We start from the raw sequence: 24,926 nt of genomic DNA, 5'->3' as shown, positions 1-24,926 counted from the left end.
TATACGTGGGTACAGAATCCGCTGGCCACAGGTGTGTCATGATGCATGGCACACAACTTAATAATTCTTTAGTTACCACCTTAATTTAGTCCAATAGGCAACAGCACTCCTAAGCTTTTGAATAGTTCTGTCCCCGACCCTGAGGAAGATGTTTGAAACGCGTCAGTGGGGATCTTAAAAGAACCATTCTAAGTTAAGTGGCATGTTTTAAGACTTTCATAAACTTAGGAGGATATATTTATCACTAAGCACTAGCACTTTATTTTTCATGAAGCAAATGAATATTATAATATAAGAACATAGGAAGTCCTAAAGAAGGAAAAAATTTCATCATATATATGCCCCTATGAGGAAGGCTACCACACTGTATACCTAAATACTTGACTGGGTTAGTGTGGCTCTCTGAGGAGCATGGTGTTGTTGCCTATTGGACTAAATTAAGGTGGTAACTAAAGAATTATTAAGTCGGTGATTTACAGACCTTGTGCATTTTGGACAGTTGTGAGAGTTCAACAGCATGGCACACAAGGTATGCCAATTAATGCCAGCCACTGACCTGATGTTAATGTAGTGTGCCTAGTATTTTAGAATCAAAATAAATAGAAACTCACTCCTTATCGTGTTTGTGAAATTCTTTGTGAAGAAATTTTTAGTTAGTTTTATGTTCATATGCTCAGAGATAAGAAGCTCTAATGGGGAATAAAAAAAACCCTCATGGAGCTTACCATCCATAGCACATAATGATTTTTAAATGTTTTTTTAAAAGTTTAAATATTTTGTTTTATTCTGTGCTTTTAATGTGATTCTCTTACTTTTGTGCTTTTAATGCGATTCTCTTCTTTGTTGCCCGATTCACAACCTTATGCTTTATCAACGGCAGAATAACATGCCAACAGCAAGTCTTAACTCAAAAACGTCACTTTTCTTAAACATGACTGAGGGGTCCCGACGTGGCCCCATTTTGGTGACTGCTTCAGGAGACCCAATGATCGGTATTCTAATCGGTATTTAAGTGAAGTAAATTCTTCAAAAGCCAGTGATACTGCCTGCGATAAGCTTGCTTGCTTGATGATATGGCTGTAATGATGTTACATATCTGCGAACATAAAGGGTACCTGATATATATTTATCTTTGAACAGCTTTCTAAGCAACATATTAAATAAGTACAGATATATGGGGAAGGTACCAGGTTAAAAGATGATCAGTTCTTTCAAAGGCGATGTCCTGTAGCTAACTGATAAAAGACACCGCCAATGTTCCCACTTTAAATAGCATTCACGTAGGTTAACGTCCTGACGTGATGATGTTAAAATTTAAATGTCAAAGGCATCCCAGACGTAAAAACGTGATCACATAATGGTACTTTGATGCCAGGGAGAGCTGAAAACTTTCATTCATTACTACAGAGTGAATGTATAAATACAAAAGATCAATTTCACAAAATCATTAATTAAAGAAAGGCTAGCCATTCTATTTCATTGTTTAAACCATGTGGATGAAGGGTGTTCAATGTAAATATCCACCGTTGTTCTTTCTGCCACAATACATGGGCCAAATCACCACCTCTTGAGCTTGAGTATCCTGCAGATATCCAAAGGAAGGCGAAAAAAGAACAAAGGAGAACCAGCTTGGCTAACTAAAGGGGTGAAGGATGCGGTAAGGGATAAGAGGGACTCGTTCAAGAAATGGAAACGCGAACGAACAACGGAGGCCTGGATTAGTCACAAGGTCGACCAGAAGAAATGTCACAAGGTGGTAAGAGACGCCAAAACAGCCTATGAGGAAAAGATAGTGCAAGAAACCAAAAACTTCAAGCCCTTTTTCAGATATATAAAAGGGAAAAAACCAGCAAGAGAGGCAGTTGGCCCTCTTGACGACCAAGGAAGGAAAGGGTGCATTAAAGAAGACAAACAAATTGCAGATAGGCTAAATTCATTCTTTGCCTCTGTCTTTACCAATGAGGACACAACAACAATGCCGGAAACAGGAAGGGTACTAATGGGTGACATAGAGGATAGCCTCACCTCAGTGAACGTGTAATTGGACATGATATACTATCAGATTGACAAACTGAAAAGTGACAAATCCCCTGGACCGGATGGAATTCACCCGAGAGTATTAAAGGAGCTAAAGGTAGAAATTGGAGAACTATTACAAACCCTAGCTAACATGTCAATTAGAACCAGGCAAATACCAGATGAACGGAAGATAGCGAATGTCATCCCAATCTTCAAAAAAGGATTGAGAGGAGAACCAGGCAATTATAGACCTGCCAGTCTTACGTCGGTTCCTGGGAAGATGGTTGAAGCACTAATCAAGGATAGCATAGTGCAACACCTAGAGAATCATGACCTGATGACAGCTAGAAAGCATGGCTTCAGGAAGGGGAGGTCATGTTTGACGAATTTACTTCAATTTTTCAAGAAGGTGAACAAACTAATCGACAGCGGAGACCCGGTGGATATAATTTACTTGGACTTCCAGAAAGCATTCGACAAGGTCCTACACACAAGGCTTATAAGGAAACTACTAAGTCACGGAATTGAAGGGGATGTACTTAGATGGATAGGCAAATGGCTAGAGAATAGATTGCAGAGGGTAAGCATAAATGGGAAATTCTTGGAATGGGAGAAGGTGACTAGCGGCGTGCCCCAGGGCTCGGTTCTTGGGCCCATCTTATTCAATATCTTCATAAATGACCTTGAAGAGGAAACAACAAGTATTATAATCAAGTTTGCAGATGACACAAAACTATGTCGGGCAGTTGGGTCACAAAAAGAAAGTGAAGATCTCCAGAAGGATCTAAACCAGCTGGAGGAATGGGCGGAAAAGTGGCAGATGAGGTTTAACATAGACAAATGCAAGATGATGCACCTGAGCAAGAAAAATAAGGAACATGAATATAAAATGTTAGGTGTAACATTGGCCAAATCCGATCAAGAAAGGGACCTGGGGGTACTGATAGACAGGAACCTGAAGCCGTCGGCTCAATGTACGGCGGCCCGATCAAGAAAGGGACCTGGGGGTACTGATAGACAGGAACCTGAAGCCGTTGGCTCAATGTGCGGTGGCAGCAAAGAAAGCAAACAGAATGTTAGGTATGATAAAGAAGAGGATCACGAGTAGATCGGCGGCCGTTATAATGCCGCTTTACAGAGCAATGGTCAGACCACACTTGGAATACTGTGTCCAACACTGGTCTCCATACCTAAAAAAGGATATAACCCTGCTGGAAAGGGTGCAGAGGCGAGCCACGAAGCTAGTAAAAGGTATGGAAAATTTGAGCTACAAAGAACGCCTCGAAGGACTGGGACTGTTCACCCTTGAGAGGAGGAGACTGCGAGGAAATATGATTGAGACTTTTAAAATACTGAATGGATTCGATAAAATTGAGCAAGAAACATCGTTGTTCACATTGTCAAAAGTGACACAGACAAGAGGTCATGGACTGAGGCTGAGGGGCAGCAGGCTCAGGACAAATGTCAGGAAGTTCTGTTTCACACAGCGAGTGGTGGACGCTTGGAATGCCTTCCCAGAGGAGGTGATGACGGAGACTACCATTCTGGGTTTCAAGCGTAAGTTGGATGCACACCTCCTTGCAAATCACATTGAGGGATATGGGTAATCAGGGTCTCCATCTGGGAGCACCTGCCTTGGCCTCCGCGTGTGCGGGTCACCGGAATAGATGGACCTAAAGTCTGATACGGTGAAGGCGTTTCTAGTACAGTATTGGGGTTCAAGAAGGGATTGGGCAATTTTCTGATGAAAAGGGGATAGAAGAGTACGGATAGAGGACTACTACACAGGTCCTGGACCTGATGGGCCTCCGCGTGTGCGGACTGCTGGGCATGATGGACCTCTGGTCTGACACAGCGGAGGCACTGCTTATGTGCTTATGTAATATTGAATAGCACAAATCTTCTATTATATGTGATTTCTCTAGCCAGTAGGACACCAGTGGTGCTTCTTGTACAGCTGAATGAATCCTACTGTGTTCCCCTTTACGGGTCTTGATACCTCTGATGGTGCACCCCACATAGTAAAGGGCACACGGACATCTGATAATGTACACTACTCCTGAAGAGTTATAGTCAGTAGACATACAGGTGGACTTTTTGTTCATCCATCTTGAGAGTTCCAATTTGAGTAAGAACACACTGTACTTACATATTTTACATTGGCTGAATGCCATGTGTTACCCTTGTTTCTCATGTACTTGCGTCTTACTGATAAATTTAGATTTTACCAATTTTTGTTTAAGATTAGAGCCTTTAGCAAATGCAAATTTAGGTAATGCTTGAAATTCCGGGTGGAATTGTAAAACATTCCACCGTGTTTTGATGATGCGTTTAATTTGAAACGCATTAGTGGAATAAGGGAGAACGCAAACTAAGGATGATGTTTCTTCCTGGCGCTGAGGATGCAGTAATAGAGCTCGATTTCCACGTAATGCTCTTTTGTAAGTTTTATTAATGACTGACTTGGGGTACCCTTGACTTCATATCTTCTGCTTTAATAGTAAAATCTTTGGTGGAAATACAGAGTCGCCTAAGTCTCAAAAATTGGCCTGTTGGAATGTTGTTTCTTAAATGTTGAGGGTGACAGCTGCCATACTGTTATTTCTATCAGTACCTTTCCTATAGATGCTTGTGGTGAATGTACCATATATGAGAGAAATCAAAATGTCCAAGAATGGCAATTGTTGATGACTTGTAGTCATGGTGAATTGCAAATTAACATCGCACTGATTGAGCCATTCAAAAAATTGATCTAATTCTCCACATGTGCTAACTCATACAGCAAAAATATTATCGCTATACCTTTTCCAAAAGAGGAAATGTTTCAAAAATACTGAAGAGTACAAAAAAGTTTGTTCAAATTTAGAAACATAAAGGCAGGGAATGGAGGGGACCATTTTTGCTCCCATCACCGTGCCTTTGATCTTTTTGTGAAAAAGCACAGTTACTTACCGTAACAGGTGTTATCCAGGGACAGCAGGCAGATATTCTTGACTGATGGGTGACGGCACCGACGGAGCCCGGTACGGACAATTTTAGAGTGATTGCACTCTAAGAACTTGGAAAGTTCTAGTAGGCCGCACTGCGCACGCGCAAGTGCCTTCCCGCCCGACAGAGGCGCGCGGTCCCAAGTTAGGATAAGCCAGCTAAGAAACCAACCCGGGTAGGTGGGTGGGACGCAAAAATATCTGCCTGCTGTCCCTGGATAACACCTGTTACGGTAAGTAACTGTGCTTTATCCCAGGACAAGCAGGCAGCATATTCTTGACTGATGGGTGACCTCCAAGCTAACAAAAAGAGGGATGGAGGGAAGGTTGGCCATTAGGAAAACAAATTTTGCAAAACAGATTGGCCGAAGTGTCCATCTCGTCTGGAGAATGCATCCAGACAATAGTGAGATGTAAAAGTATGAACTGAGGACCAAGTAGCAGCCTTGCAGATTTCCTCAATAGGAGTGGAACGGAGGAAAGCTACAGATGCTGCCATAGCTCGAACTCTATGGGCCGTGACAGAACCTTCCAGTGTCAGTCCGGTCTGAGCATAACAGAATGAAATGCACGCTGCAAGCCAATTAGACAACGTATGTTTAGAAACAGGACGTCCCAATTTATTCGGATCAAAGGACAGAAAGAGTTGGGGAGTTGATCTGTGGGGCTTAGTACGCTCTAAATAGTAAGCTAGAGCCCGCTTACAGTCCAAAGTATGCAGAGCCTGTTCTCCAGAATGAGAGTGAGGTTTCGGAAAGAAGACAGGCAGAACAATGGATTGGTTGAGATGGAATTCCGAGAGAACCTTAGGGAGAAACTATGGATGTGTACGCAGAACCACCTTGTCATGATGAAAGACTGTAAAAGGTGGATCCGCCACTAGTGCATGTAGCTCACTGACCCTCCTGGCAGAGGTTAGAGCAATAAGGTAGACCACTTTCCAAGTGAGAAACTTGAAAGGAGTCGTAGCCAAAGGTTCAAACGGCGGCTTCATTAAGGCGGAGAGAACCACATTGAGATCCCAGACTACAGGGGGTACTTTAAGAGGTGGTTTCACATTGAAAAGACACCGCATGAATCTGGAAACCAAGGGATGAGCTGAAAGGAGTTTCCCATGAACTGGCTCATGAAAAGTAGCAATAGCACTGAGGTGGACTCTGATGGAAGTAGAGTCGAGGCCAGAGTCAGACAAAGAAAGAAGGTAATCCAACAAAGTCTCCACTGCAAGGGACGTAGGATTATGATGATGAAGAAGACACCAGGAAGAAAATCTAGTCCACTTCTGATGGTAACATTGCAGAGTTGCAGGTTTCCTGGAGGCATCCAGAATAGAACGAACGGGCTGAGACAACAGAGTATCATTCGAAGTCAGCTCGAGAGATACCAAGCTGTCAGGTGCAGAGACTGGAGGTTGGGATGCAGAAGGGTCTCCTGATGCTGTGTAAGCAGAGAAGGAAACAATGGAAGAAGAATAGGCTCCCTGGAACTGAGTTGAATTAGAAGGGAGAACCAATGTTGCCTGGGCCATCGCGGAGCGATAAGAATCATGGTGGCCTGTTCCCTCTGGAGCTTGAACAAGGTTCGCAACATGAGAGGTAGCGGAGGGAAAGCATACAGGAACAGATTGGACCAATCCAGGAGAAATGCATCCGCTGCCAGACGGTGAGGAGAGTAGAGTCTGGAGCAGAAGAGGGGCAGCTGGTGATTGTGAGGAGCTGCAAATAGGTCTATCTGAGGAGTGCCCCACTGAGCAAAGATGGACTGTAGAGTCAAAGGATCGAGAGTCCACTCGTGAGGCTGGAGAATTCTGCTGAGTTTGTCCGCCAAGGAATTCTGTTCTCCCTGAATGTAGATCGCTTTTAGGAATAGTTGGTGATCTGTGGCCCAAGCCCAAATCTTCTGGGTTTCCTGACACAAGAGGCGAGAGCATGTCCCACCCTGCTTGTTGATGTAGTACATTGCAACTTGATTGTCTGTGCACAGCAGGAGGACTTGAGGGAAGAGAAGATGTTGGAAGGCCTTGAGGGCATAAAACATCGCTCTGAGTTCCAGGAAATTGATGTGATGTTTCATTTCCTGGGCTGTCCAAAGACCTTGAGTCTGGAATTCGTTCAAATGAGCTCCCCAGGCGTAAGGCGAGGCGTCGGTGGTGATGATAAGGTGATAAGGAGGTAGATGGAACAGAAGACCTCTGGAGAGATTTGAGGATATCAACCACCATTGTAGAGACTGACGAAGAGACGATGTCACAGATATGTGTCGAGAGCAGGGATCCGTTGCTTGGGACCACTGGGCAGCAAGGGTCCATTGAGGAGTGCGCAGGTGAAGACGTGCGAAGGGTGTGACATGAACTGTGGAGGCCATGTGACCCAAGAGTATCATCATTTGCTTGGCAGAGATGGAACATTGTGGAAGCACCTGCTGACATAGAGACTGAAGAGTTTGAAGACGGTGGGACGGCAGGAACGCTCTCATTAGGACTGTGTCCAGCACTGCTCCTATGAATTGAAGTCTCTGAGTGGGGATGAGATGAGATTTGGGTAGATTGATCTCGAACCCCAGAAGTTGGAGAAACAGGATGGTTTGGTTGGTGGCCAAAAGTACTGATTGAGATGAATTGGTCTTGGTTAACCAGTCGTCAAGGTAAGGACAGACCTGAAGGTGGTGAGAGCTTAGAAAAGCAGCTACCACAAGCTGACATTTGGTGAACACTCTTGGAGAGGAGGCAAGACCAAAGGGCAGCACCTTGTATTGGTAATGACAATGATGAATCATGAAACGGAGGTACTGTCTGGAGGCCAGATTGACCGTTATGTGAGTATATGCCTCTTTGAGATCGAGGGAGCATAGCCAGTCGCCCTGATTGAGAAGAGGGTAAAGAGTGGCCAGAGAAAGCATTCTAAATTTCTCTTTGACCAAGCATTTGTTGAGATCGCGAAGATCTAGTATGGGTCTGAGATCTCCTGTTTTTTGGGGGACTAGGAAATAACGAGAGTCCCTTTTGATCTAGAGGAACTTCCTCTATGGCGTTCAGAAGGAGGAGGGATTGAACCTCTTGAAGAAGGAGGGAAGACTTGATGAGTGTTCAAAGCAGACTCTTTTGTCAGACTTTGGGTAGGCAGAGTCTGAAAGTTGAGAGAGTAGCCGTGGCGGATAATGTTGAGGACCCACTGATCCAAGGTGATATTTTCCCAACAGCTTATGTAATGAGCAAGGCGTCCTCCTATGGGTTGCGGAAGATGAGCAGATGGTAGAATACTGGCTATGTCCTGGAGAACCAAGTCAAAAGGGTTGTGAGGACTTTTGTGGAAGAGGAGGCTTCACCTGTTGTTGCTGTTGTGCTGGTCTAGGGTTTGCCTCTGCTGTTGCCGCTGACGCCGGGGCTGTTGGGGGGCCGGTGGTAAGGGATGAGCCACAAATCGGCATTGGTAGGCCGATTGCTGCCGAAAAGGCCTGGTAGGTGGGGTCTTCTTTTTTGTTTTGAGGAGAGTATCCCACCTAGTCTCATGAGCTGAGAGCTTTTGGGTAGTGGAGTCCATGGATTCTCCAAACAGCTCATCACCTAGGCAAGGTGCATTAGCCAGTCGATCTTGATGATTGACCTCAAGTTCTGACACTCTGGGCTATGCCAGTCGACGCATGGCTACCGACATAGCCGTGGCTCGAGAGGTCAGCTCAAAGGTGTCATAGATCGACCTGACCATGAACTTACGAAGTTGTAAGAGTGATGAAGAAGTTTGGCGAAAGGCAGATCTTTTGAGGTCAGGGAGGTACTTTTCAAAAGCTGACAAATTCTGAATGAGATGCTTAAGATAGAATGAAAAATGGAAAGCATAATTCCCTGATCTATTAGCTAGCATCGCATTCTGATATAACCTCTTGCCAAACTTATCCATGGCCTTACCTTCTCTGCCAGGAGGGACCGAGGCGTACACACTAGCTCCCGTGGAATTTTTTTAAAGTGGATTCCACCAAGAGAGACTCATGAGGGAGTTGTGGTTTGTCAAAGCCCGGAATGGGTATGACCTTATATAAGGAGTCCAGTTTGCGAGAGGCTCCTGGGATGGTCAAAGGTGTCTCCAGATTTTTGTAAAAAGTCTCTCTTAATATATCATGGAGAGGCAATTTTAGAAATTCCCTTGGAGGCTGTTCAAAATCCAGTGCATCGAGAAATGCCTTGGATTTTTTGGATTCAGCCTCCAAGGGAATAGAGAGAGAGTCACACATCTCTTTGAGAAAAGAGGTGAAAGAGGTTGCATCAGGCTTAGAGGACGGATCTAAAACAGAAGGATCCTCGTCCGCCGATGAACACTCCCCCTCAGAGAGAAGAGGCTCTTCGGAATCACCCCACAGATCAGGATCCCGTACTTGAAAGCTGCGGTCTCGGGACTCCGGTGTGGAGGGTTCCAGGTGTCGAGTTTTGTGTGTCGACTTACCCGACCTCTGGGAAACGGTACCGGGAGATGTTATGGGTTGTGCCGGTGCCGAAGATTGTACAGCCTGGTGGAAGGACCTCGGTTCCGGCGCTAAGATCGGCATGAATACCGACAAAGCTGAATGTACCGGTACCGACAGAGTGGATGCAGATAAAAGAGGTTGCTCCACTGCCGGTACCGGTGGTTCAGACCGGACCGGGACTGGAAGGCTCGGTTTCAAAAGAGCAGGAAGGAGCTGCTGTAATTGCTCCTTGAGCTGCACCTGCAGGACAGCGGCAATTCGCTCGTCCAGCGAAGGCACCGGTACCGCTTTTTTCTTCTGCAGTACCTTCGGTGCCGCTCTACACTCCGAAGAGGAACCCGAAGTCGAGGGGCTCACCTCAATCGGTGCGGAGCGCTTCCGTGGGCGCCTCGAGGTCGGCAGGACTGGGCTCGCTGCTACTGAGACTGGAGGACGCTCCAACGGGGAAGGCTTCTTAGCCAGCTTACCTGGAGGATGCGACGCCGGCGCGGTGTCGACGAGGTAGGTGCCAACTGCGTGGGGGCCGATGTCGGGGCCAGTGCCGCCGAATCCGACATATCGGTACCAAACAATAACCGCTGCTGGATCTGTCGGTTTTTTAATGTTCTCTTTTTTAGAATGGCACAGCGGGTGCAAGTGGACGCACGATGGTCTGGACCCAGGCACTGTAAGCACCAGTTGTGCGGGTCGGTGAGAGAAATGGGCCTCGCGCACCGCTGGCACTTCTTAAACACGGGTTGGGGGGGCATGAACGTCAAAATGGCTTCTGCCAAATCGAAGGCCGAGGCCTCGATGGTGGCAGCAGGCCCCGCTGGGGCAAACCCGAAAAAAGAAGAAAAAAAGAAAATTATTATTATTATTTTTTTTTTTATAATAAAATAAGAAAAAAGGGAAATACAATTTCCGAAAAGGTTTACGCGAGCGGGAAGGCGAATGAGAAAACAGTTTTCAACAGCCGTTGAAAGTGCGTCTTCTTAGCTCCGCGGAAACTAAGAAACTGGGGACCGCGCGCCTCTGTCGGGCGGGAAGGCACTCGCGCGTGCGTGGTGCGGCCTACTAGAACTTTCCAAGTTCTTAGAGTGCAATCACTCTAAAATTGTCCGTACCGGGGCTCCGTCGGTGCCGTCACCCATCAGTCAAGAATATGCTGCCTGCTTGTCCTGGGATAATGAGAGCTATGGATGCCAACTGGACCAAAAAATCTGTTCTTGCCCTGGATAAATCCAAATGGTGCAATTGTTCCCTGATGATGTCAATGGCCTCTTGTTGGGGCATATTAGTGTATAATGCTGAGATATCCATAGTTATTAAAATTGCATGAGATGAAACATCCTGAATATCTGTCAAAAAATGAATCATGCTCGCTGTGGAACTTGATGTTTAAGATATGAATCTAGTAGGGAGATAATGGTTCTAATACAGAGCCTATCCCCAACACAATGGGTCTGCCTGGGGGATTGAACAAAGATTTGAGAATCTTTGGAACAAAGTAGATCACAGGGATTCTTGGATGTTTGCAATTTAAAAATTTAAATTCTTTTTCATTAATAATGCCTGCTTCCAAGGCCTGCACTATTAAATGTGAAATGATATATCTGATGTGCTCTGTTGGAACATCTTCTAGTAGTTCATAGTATGTGGAGTCTGAAAGTTGGCGTATGGCTTCCTCTACATATGCACACCTTCTTGCAAATCGTATTGAGGGCTATGGTATATCTGGGTCTCCAATCAGGAGTACCTAAATGGGCCGCCGGGTGTGCGGATCGCCGGACTAGATGGACCTCGGTCTGATCCGGTGAGGGCTTTTCTTATGTTCTTATGTTCTTATATTTTTCAGAATCCATAATGACCACTAACTACCCCACCCTTGTCAGCTGGGCAGATTATGCTTTCATCCTTAGTCAGTATAGTGAATGCTTCCTTCTGAGCTTTAGATAGGTTGGAACATGTCTGTAGATTTCTCTGTTCTAGTTGCAATAAATCCTTGTGCACCAGGTTTTCAAAAGTCTGTATGTGTGGATCTATTGGCCCAGGAAGGCACCACACTATCTTAACTCTCAATGATGTGTCCATGATGACGATCCTCCTGATGTATCTTCACTATTGTGGAGAAAATGTTTTCATTTACATTTCCTTATGAATTTAAATTGAGCAATCCTGGTGTCTAAAGGTCTATAAGCATTAGTAGGTACAAATGATAATCCTTTATTCAGTACCGACAATTCAGTAGAGTTCAATGCTCTATGACAGGGGTGCCCACACTTTTTGGGCTTGCGAGCTACTTTTAAAATGACCAAGTCAAAATGACCTACCAACAATAAAATTTTAAAAAAACACAACGCACACTGTACGCATAGAAAATGTTAATTATCATTCCTATTCCAGGGTTTTTCAAAGAGGTCAAAGCAGATGACTCTATGCACTATCACCTCAGTAACAACCATACAAAAATAGACAAATATACCCCCCTCCCTTTTTACTAAACCACGATAGCAGTTTTTAGAGCGCAGGGAGCTGCGCTGAATGCCCAGCGCTGCTCTCGACGCTCATAGGCTCCCTGCACTTAAAAACTCTATTGCGGTTTAGTAAAAGGGGACCTTAGTGTAAAATATAGACAGCAGATATAAATTCAGACACATTTTGATCACTAAATTTAAAATAAAATCATTTTTCCTACCTTGTCTGGTGATTTCATGAGTCTCTGGTTGCACTTTCTTCTTCTGACTGTGCATCCAATCTTTCTTCCCTTCTTTTAGCCTGTATGCTTCCTCTTCTCCAGACCTCATTCCCTCCCCCAACTTTTCCTTCCTCTCTCCCTGCCCTTTCTTTCTCTCTGCCTCCCTTTCTTTTTTTTCTGTTTCTCTTCTTTCCTTCTGTCTCCCTGCCTGCCCTTTTTCTTTCTTTTTCCCTGCCCTCCCCCAAGCCACTGCCACTGCCATCTGGGACCAGGACCCAAACCGCCACCAATAACAGGCCCCAAAGCTGACGCTGCCCCAAGCTCTCCCTGCTTTGGCCGACCAGCATTCCTCTCCCCGACGTCAATTCTGCCGTCAGGGAGAGGAAGGCTGATCAGCCCAAGATCGCAATCGACCTACTGGGGGAAATGCTGCCAGCTCCTGCCTTCGCGGAAACAGAAAGTAGGCAGGACCCGGCAGCAAGAAGAGCAAATGCTTCACTAACCTGTCTCCCGCCTTAGCCCATAGCGAACGCTTGCTTCAGGACTCTCAACATGTGCGTGCCGGCTTCCCTTCTCCCCCCCCCCCCCCCCAGGACATAACTTCCGGTTTCGGAGGGAAGAGAAGGGAAGCCGGCACGCACACGTTAGAGCCACGGAGCATAAGTTTACTACGGGCTGAAATCTCCAAGCCGGTTTTTTTTTAATGTTCAGCAGCGGCGGCAGCAGCAGATGACAGCTGGGCGGACTGCCCAGCTAAAAGGCCCTAGAGAGAACACTGGAGAGGAAGGCTGATCGGCCCGGACGGTAACACGAGTCTATCACGGAGCCCGGGATGGGCTCCGCGATCGACTCGCGTTGCCTTCCTGAGCTACTGGTCGATCGCGATCGACGTGTTGGGCACCCATGCTCTATGAGATAAACTGAACACATTAGATGTCAGGGTTGTGTCTTCAATGGTTTTGTTCTGGTAGGTTTCTTGTTGGTTACCTTTGTGCCTCCCTGAAAATGGATATTCTGAACCTTGGTGGTAGTTTTGGTTTGTTTTTTATCTTCATCAGATGTATTGCTGGATGTCTGTGCATATATCTGTCGTTTCATTTAACAGTTGGTCCTATTTTTATCCATACGTACACAAACCCTTTAGCGTAATCAGATTCGTCTCTACACAATTTTTTGATCTTCATTTTACTTAAATCTGTCTTAAAGCCTTCTATTTTGGTATTAAAATTCTGTAATTGTACGCTAAAGTCTTCTGCCTTTAAATTGCTTTCTAAGGTGGTGCATTGTTGCTGGTACTCAGTGTGATATGATTGCAATTCAGTTTTTGTGGTTTCAATAAAGCTTTGGATTCTTGCCCAGAAATAGCTAAGAAGAAAAAAAAAAAAAAAAATTTAAATTGAATCAGGTTGGGCAGACTGGATGGACCATTCGGGTCTTTATCTGCCGTCATCTACTATGTTACTATGTTATGTTACAATTATAAGAAGCATCAGATCCACCAAACATTTGTTGAGTATTGCATTCCATTTGTCTAAAAAAGTAGAATTGTCCAGAAATAATCTTGGTTCAGTCGTCATGCGCAAATCTCTAGGGTTAAGGTTAAAGATAAGTGATGTTTTTGAGTTAAGACTTGCTGTTGGCATGTTATTGTGCCGTTGATAAGGCTGTGTATCAGGCAACAAAAAAGAGAAACACATTAAAAGCACAGAAAAAAAATAAAATATTTAAACTTAAAAAAAAAAACATTTAAAAATCATCACATGCTATGACTGGATGGTAAGCTCCACGAGGGGATTTTCTATTCCCCATTAGAGCTTCATATCTCTGAGCATATGGACATAAAATTAACTAAAAATTTCTTCACATAGAATTTCACATACACAATAAGGAGTGAGTTTCTATTTATTTTGATTCAATTGGTATATATGAATATACTGTTTCTATCCCTCCTTTTGAAAACTTTAGTCTCCTGTTTTTTCTAGTTGACTAATCCATTTTAGAATGGATTAGTTGCACCTAAGTGCCATTATAGAATTGGTGCTAATCTGTAGTTCTGTATTCTGCTAAACTGCCTGTTAGTGTCGGCATTAAAAATATCAACACCAGGTTACCTAAAAGCCGGGAACGCACTCAGCTGCATTCTATAACATCAAAACAAGCATGTACATTGTACAACGTCATATAAATGTATAGAGCCTAAAAGGGAGCGTGTTCAGGAGAGAGAGTGGGTGTACAGGATACATTTTATAAACGGTGAGCATAAGAATGAAAAACACAGTTACTTACAGCAACAGGTGTTTTCCGGAGACAACAAGCAGATATTCTCACATGTGGGTGACATCATCCACAGAGCCCGGTATGGACAGTGTCAAAGTGTACTGGCATATTAAGCCCTTGCAAAGCTTTGAGACTGCCTGCACTGCGCATGCGCGACTGCCTTCCCGCTTGTCGGCTTGTGGTTCCTTAGTTCCGTAAGAAAGCTAAGAAGTCAACCAGGGAAGATGGGAGGGATGTGAGAATATCTGCCTGTTGTCCCCGGATAACAGTAAGTAACCGTGCTTTATCCTAAGACAAGCAGGCAGCATATTCTCACATGTGGGACTCCCTAGCTTACTGAAATGGGATGGAGGGAGAGTTGACCATTAAGATGAAAATAAATTCTATAACACTGCTTGGCCGAAACGACAATCTCATCTGAAGTAGGATTCCAGACAGTAGTGAAATGTAAATGTAGGAATTGAGGACCAAGTAGCTGCTTTGTAAAAATCATCAATGGGAGTGGAACATAAGAAAGCTACTGACGCTGCCATAGACTAAACTAAACTAGACCTTAAGTTTATATACCGCATCATCTCCACGGAAGTAGAGCTCGGCACGGTACAAGAACTTAAAAATGAAAAAGGGTAGGAAAAGGTTTACATAAGTTGAGTGGAAAAGTAAGGGAAAAAATAAATTGCATGTTAGAGAAGAGCCAGGTTTTTAGTTGCTTGCGGAATAAATGGAGGGAGCTCAGGTTCCGCAGCGGAATGGTAAGGTCATTCCAGAGACCTGTGATTTTGAATAGAAGTTTACCTGCGTGGAGAATACCATGTAGGGAGGGGAAGGATAGTTTTAATTTATGGGCGGTCCTGGTGGAGTCAGGGCACGAGGAGTTGAAGGAAAGTGGGATTAGGGAAGGAAGGATTCCGTGAATAATCTTAAAAGCCAGGCAACAGCATTTGAATTGGATTCTGGAAATCACTGGGAGCCAGTGAAGATTGGCCAGGAGTGGGGAGACGTGGTCAGATTTACATTTTGCAAAGATCAGCTTGGCTGCTGTATTCTGAATAAGCTGGAGTCTTTGGAGGCTTTTTTTTGTTAAGCATAGGTAAATGGCATTACAGTAGTCAAGTTTGGAGAGGATGATGGATTGGACAAGGACAGCAAAATGTTTTTGGCGGAAGCAGGGTCTTGCTTTCCTTAGCATGTGGAGGCTGAAAATGCATGATTTTGTCAGGGAGTTGAGGTGGTCGTTGAGGGAGAGAGAGGAATCAATAATGACGCCAAGGACCTTGCTTGAGAACTCAAGGTGTAAGGCAGTGCCTGAGGGTAGTGCGAAGAGGGAGGGCAGGTGTTCTAACTTTGGGCCGAGCCAGAGTAATTTTGTTTTTGATTCATTTAGTTTCATCTGTGCCGAGAGGGACCAGGAGTGGAGTCTCATTATGCAGGATGTTATGTTATCGTGGAGGTTGGTGAGGTTCTGGTCTGTTTCAAGAAGGACAAGGATATCATCGGCGTATGTATAGATTGTTTCAAGGGGGGAAAGCTGGAAGAGCTTCAGTGAGGACATATAGATATTAAAAAGGATAGGGGATAGGGGTGATCCCTGAGGGACACCGCAAGAAGGAGACCAAGGAGCGGACATGGTGCCATTAGAGTTGACAGTGTAAGAGCGAGAGCGAAGGAAGTTTGAGAACCAATTAAGAACGGTGGAATCAATTCCTATCTCGGAAAGTTGATAAAGTATTATGTGGTGGTGAACGACATCGAAAGCAGCAGAGAGGACGAATTGTAACAGAACAGCGAATTTGTTTCGAGAATGTAGTTGTTGCACCTTTGATATTAGGGAGACAAGGAGGGACTCGGTGCTGAAGCTGGGTCTAAAGCCATGTTGATAGGGGGGGAGAATGGAGAATCTCTCTAGGTAAGAAGATAGCTGGGTAGTGACTATGGACTCAAGCAGTTTGGTTAGGAGGGGGATATTTGCTATGGGGCGGTAGTTCGATGGTGAGGAAGGGTCGAGATCAGCTTTTTACAGGCCAGATAGTAGGGCAGTGTTTACAAGATTGGTAAGGGAGGAGATGGCCTGTGCAGGAATGTTATCGTAAAGGTAGGATGGGAACGGATCTAGGATACATTTGCAGGATTTCAATTTGAGACAAAGTTTAGAGATCTGGGATTCGGAGGCTATTTCGAAGGCAGTCCAGGTTCTATCAGCAGGGATAGGGTTGGAGTCGTTGGGAGGTAGAGAATTGTAAGAGATGGTCGGGGGGAAAGAACTTCTTATGGTAATGATCTTTTCGTTAAAAAATTTGGCTAGGTCGTTTGCGGATGGGGGAGAGAAGGGGAAGGTGGAGTCATCCCCCAGATGTTGAACAGTGTACTAGTTTGGTTTTTTGATCTGGTGATTTTGTCACCATAGAAATTTTTCCTTGCTTTTGTCAATACCGTGTTGTACAACTTGATGTTGTCTCTCCAGGATTGTCTGTCAGAAGGGGATTTCGATTTTTTCCATTTACGCTCCAGTGCTCGATATTTCTGCTTCAATTCCCTATGATATGGAAGATACCAGGGAGCTTTGCGGGAGTGAGAGATAGGTTTAGTAGAGAGAGGAGCGAGAGCACGGTAAGTGGATTCAGAAAGGGTTACCCAGTTGTGCCAATTAGAATCAGGGTCGGTATGGTCAGGAGAAGGAGGGAGATGGTTGAGAAATTGGGACCAGAACAGTTCACTCGTAATTTTTTTGCAGTAGGTGATATAGTTTGTGGCTCGGGGAGGAGTGCCCAGGTGGGACATGAAAATGGGAAAGCAGGTGGAGCCAAGAAGGTGATCAGACCAGGGGACATGTTCCCAATAGGCATCTTCAGCAGAAGTTTTGTGTTCAGTCAGGTCAAGGAAGCTGATGATGTCTAGAGTATGCCCCTTATCATGGGTAGGCATGGGCGGAGGGGCAGTGAAACCGAGGGAGGTGAGGAAGTCTTTGAAATCGGTTGCATCCTTGTTGATGTTATCATCTAGGTGGAGGTTGATATCGCCAATGATCAATAGTCTTTGGAATTTAAGGAAGGCCCTTGTTATGGTCTCTAGGACGAGTTCGGAGGATTTGTTCCAGGGGATGGGTGGGCGGTAAAGTAGCAGGATGCCTAATGGGTAGGGATGGAGTTCGTCGTTGACTAAGGCTAGCAAGAATTCTAGTGGTGTATGGCTGCCCTTTTCAAGGAACTGGACATCGAAAAAGGATTTGTAAAGCAGGGCCAGGCCTCCTCCCCTCCGGTTGGTTCTGGGTGAGAAGAGACCATAGTAGCCAGGAGGCAGAGTTCGTTTTGTGTGAAAGAGTCATCTCTTTCGATCCATGTTTCTGTGATGCACAGGAAACCAGGGTCAACATCTCCGAGTAAGTCTTTTAGTATTTGGGTCTTGTTTCGGGCTGATCTGGCGTTACAGTAGAGAATTGGGACTGGGGTGAGAGAGTCCGAGGTATGGTTGGGTAGGTTGGCAGGAGAAACAGGCTTTAAGGAGGAGTGATTGACTCCACGGTGTTTTGTGAAAGGATGAGATCTGGTTCGTACTAGTATGGGAATTTTAAGTCCAGGGCAGGTGCTGTTGGAGTATGTAGAGTCGGGGAGGTGGGGGGAGGGGTTTTTGGCAGTGAAAAGTGTTGGTGAGTGAGCATAGTAGGAGAAGGAGGAGCCAGAAAGGTGGTTTCATGATGGGAAACGAGGAGAAACCCACGAGTGGGGTTGGATTTGCCAGGCAGGTGGGGGAGAGTTTGGTCGGGTAAGGACAGAGGGAAACGGGAGAGGGACGAAAACTGAGGGAGAATTTGCACGCAATTAGAAAGCTAATGAGGTACTGACGGTGTGGGACTAACAATAGCTAGTAGTGAGATACAGACTGAGGTGGGGCTAAGCATATGAACTAGTAAGATAGACACAGGGATGATGCTTAGATGGGAGACAGTAATAACAGGTCTGTGCAAGCAATAGCAGACTATACTATACATGCAGTACTGACTATACATGCAGTAACAAATTTTACATGCAATAACAGGCTATAAATGCTTGAACTTTGTGTGCTGTTACATGACCTTCATGCTGCAGCCCAACCTGAGCATAGCAAAAGGAGATGCAGGCCGCTAACCATTGTTTAGTAATTGTTTAGTAACAGGCAGGCCCAATCTGTTAGGGTCAAAGGAGACAAACAGTTGAGATGAAGCCATGTGGCTTAGTCCTTTGAATGTAGTAAGCCAAGGTATGCTTACAGTCCAATGTGTGAAGAGCAGTTTCTCCAGGATGAGTATGAAGCTTTGGAAAGAATACTGGAAGCACAATGGATTGATTCAGGTGGAATTCTGTGACTACTGTGGGAGGAATTTTGGATGAGTTCTGAGAACCACCTTATCATGATGAAATACTGAAGTTCACTCAACAAGCAGAAGTGAAAGAGATCAAGACCACTTTCCAAGTGAGAAACTTAAGATGAGCAGATGCTAGTGGTTCAAATGGCAGTTTCATCAGACTGGCAAGGACTACATTAAGATCCCAATCAGAGGTTTGGAGTTGAAAAATCATTTCATAAACCTGGATACGAGCAGATGAGTGGTCACAATAGATATAATGATATTTTAAAACATCCTGGTGCTATTGAAGGTGGTAATCACTACATAAATGTTGCTAAACGTCTTTACAAATGTCACACTCATAAGGGTTATAAAGTAGTAGCAAGTGCTAATTAGATCACAGATTTTTTTGTCATTTTTTACTCTATAAGGGAGGGATGGAGGTGTGTATAGATGATTAAAGCTACATTTCCAGAATGGGGACCTGAAATAGATTATAAGAGATCTTATATAGAGAATGACACGGGGAAAAAATCTGTCCCAATCACTGCCCCTTCACCGCCCCATCCCCGTCCCTGCAACATCCACCCTTCCCTCTTGCTACCTCACTGCCCTTCAGCACCTCTTGCGTCAGCGGAGAAGCTTCTGCCCAAACATGCACACAATTGCATGTATGCTCCGGCAGTTTTCAACAAGTCTCAAACCTTAAAATGCATCGCAAAGGTAAGATGGGGGAGGGAGGGAGATAGATAGATTTGGGTAGATAGGAAGGGGGCCGCATGTGATCGATGACTGCGCGCGTTCTCTCTCTTAACTGCGGGGACAAGGTCATTCATCGCTCCATGTGGCAGTGGATGGCCTTGTCCCCTTACCTGCGGTGAGCACCTTTCCCCCCCTCCACCATTTTGGCGGGTTACCCGCGGCTACTCGCAGCTAGCCGTTGGTAACATCCACCGTGTCATTCTCTAGTCTTATGATCTGAGTCTGTTCAGCTCTTTGATATATATCCCCCCTAGTTTGATAAGTTAAGAAAGTGGGATATTTTTGAAAACAACAGTGAGCAATTGATACATGATACAGTTTTGAAGTGGAATAATTCCAAATTCTGTAATTGAATGCATTAATGTATGATGTTTAAAATTCAGGTGTACATCAATCATGTATTTGCTCAAAGCTGCTATAATGTACACTTCCTATGCATGTGATTCCTCTCGTACTGAGTAGGATTACTATCGGAATGATGCATCATCAGTAGGGTAAAACTAACCTATCATTTCATGTAGGGGGGATTCTGACTTAGAGGAGTTCAGTCATAATCCCACAAATGGTAGCTTCGCCCCATTGGCTCCTCAGCCAAGTGCATACACCAAATGTCACCAAATTATGATTGAACGCCTCTAAGTCAGAATCCCCCCTAAATGGAATGATAAGTTATTTTTACCCTACTGATGATGCATCGTTCCGATAGTAATCCTATTCAGTACGAGGAACTGCATGTTCATACATTTGGTGTATGTGCTTGGCTAAGGAGCCAATGGGGCGAAGTTACCATCTGTGGGATTATGACTGAACATCTCTAAGTCAGAATCCCCCCTAAACGGAACAATAGGTTAGTTTTACCCTACTGATGATGTGTCATTCCAATAGTAATCCTGCTCAATACAAAAGGAACCGCAGGTTCAGACATTTCGTATATGTGCTTGGCTGAGGAGCCAATGGGATGAAGCTACTATCTGTGGGATTATGACTGAACGCCTCTATATCAGAATCACCCCTAAATGGAATGATAGGTTAGTTTTACCCTACTCATGATGCGTCACTTCCTATGCATAAGATCATATAACCTGTCAAAGATAAATTCCATAAAGGGGTAGTATATGAGGTCTTAGAAACCACTTTGGTGAAGGCAGGGATACAAAACAAAACATGTTGGCTTGTTCCATGGGTCCCTCTCCATCATTGTACCTTTGGAATATGGATTATGTTCTATTGTGAGTGCATGTGGACAAGTAAAAGGGAGTGGAGAAATCTGGACTAGCAATAAACACACATGACAACAGAGATTAGCATTTTTCCAAATGATTTATTTGAAAAGATTAAAATTATTTTTTTTTTTAATGGGGGATTAGTCACAGGGAAGAGATTAGGAGGTAGATTGGCTAAAGATTACGAGAGAAGGGCATCTGGATGATACCAGCATGCTCTAGGATAGATGCCAAGTCCCCCAGTATTCACCCTTGAATACATTCTATCCTCTCAGTGTGTTCTTCTATGATCCTCAATCTTCAGTCCAAAGATCCTGCTGCTGGGCCATCTCCTGCACCAATGCAACTAATGCCCCATTTTCTGTTACACCTGGGATCACAGACTGAATTTCCTCCCCAGATGCCATAGGAAATAGTGTATTGATTGAATAAGGAAGAAGTAGAGAGAGGCCCCAGCAGACTTGGCCTCCTTCATCCTTCAACTACCATGGGTTTGAGGGATGGGGCAAGCCCCTGAACCCCTCTTCTCCACAGAATCCTGCAGTTTGATGGTCAGTTGTCAGTTGTGGAAATGAACCAGAATGTTAGCTGCTTGAAACTGCAATCACAATGGAATCACTGTTTCACTGTTCTAGGATAACTGTTCAAGTAGAAGCAGTCTGACAAGGAATATATGCATTTCAGAGACACCAACATGAAAGATTGCAGTGTTATAGGCACTCACTGGATAGATATCCCCAGGACACTCTAAATACTTGGACAGAGATGTTCCCAGATGACTGTAGGGTAAGAACTATCAGCTGCTGTGGAGCCTATCACAAAGACATAAGTGAGCTCTTGGATCAGCAGGTAGACTTCTCATATTTGTTGTGTGGTTTGTAAAAGAAAGTCTGGTATGGAATGAGATTGAGCTCAGGCACCATAGCTTTTTCAAGATACTGGCATACACACTTTCAGAGACAACAATGCACTGAAGCAAGGCAGGCCATAGGACATGCAGCCTCACCAAATAATCAACAGGTTCCCTGCCCCAGAGAGCAATGAAAGGAACTTTGCTGAGGGAATATTAGAGGGGGCCATGGATGATGTGGCAGCATAGAGTGATATGCTGTGTTTGCTATGTGCATGTGCTTTCAACTCGCATATAATGGATGTGAGCCATCATGGTATAGGTTCACAGGTCAATGTAGCAGTAACAGGTGGTACAAAGGTTGATGTTGCTGTGGTGACAGCAGTCATATGTGTATGTCCTCAATATGCCAGCATATGAGTGCTTACTACTTACCTGCTTCCTCCTGCATCTGGGCACAGATCCTCTGGAGGTATTCTGGTCCTGTACGGTGCAGGTACCTGACCCTCTCCCTCAGATCCTCAATCTGTATTCCTGCAATGTCAACACACAAGTTGCATACCTGCACATATGCAACAGAACATACCAATCACTGGATGTTCCACTATATCTGAGCACTTACATAGTATTCTGTAGTCAGATATGCAGTAGAATTGTGACCATAAGAGAAGCACCAAATGGAAAATCTCTTTCATTTGAAAGCGTATGTATGCCTAGTGAAAGATTTTCTTGAGCTATCAGAATGTTTTGGACTGGTGTAGGCAAACCGAGAGCCAAGACTAAATACTGCTCAATTTCCAAGCTGTTTGGGCTACAAACCTCAAATCTCTATGAAGAAGGCAGCCCTCATGCTGAGTGATTAATGTTACAAATCTCTGAAGCGAGCATGGTGGAAGCACTGCCAGGTTTTCCAGTAACCAGGTCCATCGAGGACAGTAAGGATCTACAAGAATCATGGTACTTGTCCACTGCTGAAATTTGTGCATGTGTTTGCTTTGAGAAGTGAGGGAGAATCAGGAATAAGACCTCTATGAAAATGTAGGTGAAGACCCCTGAGACCCCAAGAGGATATTTTTAAGAGAGACATTGTGCTATTGAATGCAGGTTTCTGAATAATGAAAAAATCATATCTCTCCCTGTCAGCAGAAACAATATGCTTATGTGAGAGGTTCATCTTTGCTCTAGTAGCTGGCAAATATTTGCTGACTGTAACAGCATTGGATATTTCGGGACTTTCTAAGAAGACAAACCCAAACAAGAAGATAAACTCAGGCAACAGTACTGCGGGACAAGATGTCCTATCGAAAGTTATCTGAATTGCTTTCAGAGCGACAATGACGCTCAGGGAGAAGGGGGCTTATTCTCAGAAATTATTGAACTTAGTATTAAGAATGCATTGTCAGGGGAAATAGAGGAGTCAGATTTGACAGTAGGTGACATCATGCTTCAACATGACTCAGTGATAAGTATGGAGACCATACAATCAGTAGAGATGAATACAAAGGATCTAGAATCAGAAAATAAGATTAAATATTGAACTAAGGCCAGAACTAGGCAGACTTGCATGGTCTGTGTCTGTATATGGCCATTTGGTGGAGGATGGGCTGGGGAGGGCTTCAATGGCTGGGAGGGTGTAGATGGGCTAAAGTAAGTCTTAACAGAGATTTCGGCAGTTGGAACCCAAGCACAGTACAGGGTAAAGCTTTGGATTCTTGCCCAGAAATAGCTAAGAAGAAAAAATTAAAAAATTTAAATTGAATCAGGTTGGGCAGACTGGATGGAACATTCGGGTCTTTATCTGCCGTCATCTACTATGTTACTATGAGATAATAAATGTGACAATCCACTGGAAAGGGAGTATGTAATCTGTAACTAGGTAGTACTCTAGGCTACTGAACTAAAGTATATAAGTAGCATACCGGATGGCTTAAGCTTCAGGATGGATCCATAACAGAAGCCGGCTACTCTGTATGTTATCCATTGGCTCAATTTGCTGTACTGTTGTTCCATGTAAGCTGACTTTTGTCTATTACTAATAAACCTATATTATATACAGCAATTGGGTTGTCATTGCGAGGTCATTATTCTGAAAATAGCAGTGCCTTTTCAGAAGAATTGGAAGAATTGCATACAACCCTCCTCCCCCTCCCCTAAACACACACATCTAAGAGGTTGCTAATGCATCTGATGAGCAAAGGAGACTACCACTGTGCACAGGAAGAACCAGGCATGCTCATAATTTTACACTAAGTTCTGTTCTATCCTGGCAATGTGGAATGACATTACCCACTTATGTGCCTGACTCAATCTTGCTTATCAATAGGAAAAAAAAACTCCAAAACATTCTACTCTAAGTCTGTTGTTGGTGGATCCTACTGCTTGGCATACAGCCCATGCCAAGAGTGTGGTCGGATTAGAGGCAAGGGTTTAACTGAGGTTGATTGTCATCATTAGTAGCTTGTTCCAGAATAAAAGAACAGGTAGATAAAAGCATGGCTAATCACCAAGACTTGGAGTCTCAAGCTGCACTGAGAAAAGTCTGGAAAAGTGTGTTACCACCAGCAACTTCTTTAGCTGCTATTCTATGTGGCTGGAGAAAAAGGCAAACAGGGTGATCATCCTAAGAAGCATTTCTGAGCACTGCTGCATGAGTTCTTGCTTCTCTGCAGTGAAAGAGAAAATGTGCATTAAGAGAGTTCTATGGCTAATCAAAGGGAGGACGTGGAGGTGAAAGGAGGGTGGGAGAGAAGGGGTCATCTCTGAGGAGGGGGAGAAAGGGGTCACAGAAGGTAGAAACAACAGGTAAAGTACTCGGGAATAGCTTGTGGAGGAAGACAGGAACGAGAACACATAAGAGGCCCTGAAGTAAAAGGAGGAGAAAGGAGGAAGAAAACTGGAGAAAGAGCTGTGTGTGTGTAAGGAGGGGGGGGTAGAGAGAGAGAGCTAGAAACAAGGAAGGAAGGTAAGACTGGTGGTAAGGAAGAGACTTCAGGAGACATACTGATAGGGAAGGACTAGTGGAGGGGAGAGACTAATGGGAAGTGGCTTGATGGGAAAGAGAGATACTGGTAAAGGAAACCAGGATTGGGCAGGGGAGAAATGAGAAAGGAAAGGCTGAGGGAGAGGAGTGAGACTGTTGGCAACAGATGGAGTTTCATAAACATTTTAGATGAAGCATCTAATTATAAACCTCTATATAATCCAACTGCAATTAGGGTGAGTCTACCCACACTAGCGATAAGTGTATTTGATACGTGGACATTGCCATGAATCAATAAAGACCTGCTCAATCTATTATTTTGTATCTGTTTTGAAATATAACGGAATTGTGGTGGTTCTTATGTAGTTACAA

At 44.4% G+C, this 24,926-nt stretch overlaps 1 protein-coding gene across 25 annotated transcripts in view; it reads right to left on the bottom strand.

The window, feature by feature from the left end:
- The window catches only part of ARMC3 (armadillo repeat containing 3), a 194,200-nt gene that overhangs the window by 120,300 nt on the left and 48,974 nt on the right, over window positions 1–24,926 (bottom strand). For 6 of the 25 annotated variants that reach the window (XM_033931336.1, XM_033931334.1, XM_033931340.1 and 3 more), the window contains one exon: window positions 22,010–22,136. The exons of 16 other annotated variants lie outside the window; for them this stretch is intronic. In XM_033931336.1, the coding sequence (XP_033787227.1) occupies window positions 22,010–22,136 (127 nt within the window). Of the gene's footprint in view, window positions 1–14,427; window positions 14,526–22,009; window positions 22,137–24,926 lie in introns of those variants that run through there. 3 more of the 25 variants (XM_033931339.1, XM_033931342.1, XM_033931346.1) reach the window with 2 other exon arrangements.

This window comes from Geotrypetes seraphini, chromosome 2, assembly GCF_902459505.1.
Source record: "Geotrypetes seraphini chromosome 2, aGeoSer1.1, whole genome shotgun sequence".
Lineage (NCBI taxonomy): Eukaryota > Metazoa > Chordata > Amphibia > Gymnophiona > Dermophiidae > Geotrypetes > Geotrypetes seraphini.
Note: the sequence above shows the minus strand (reverse complement) of the source record. Positions and strands in the feature narration are given on the sequence as shown.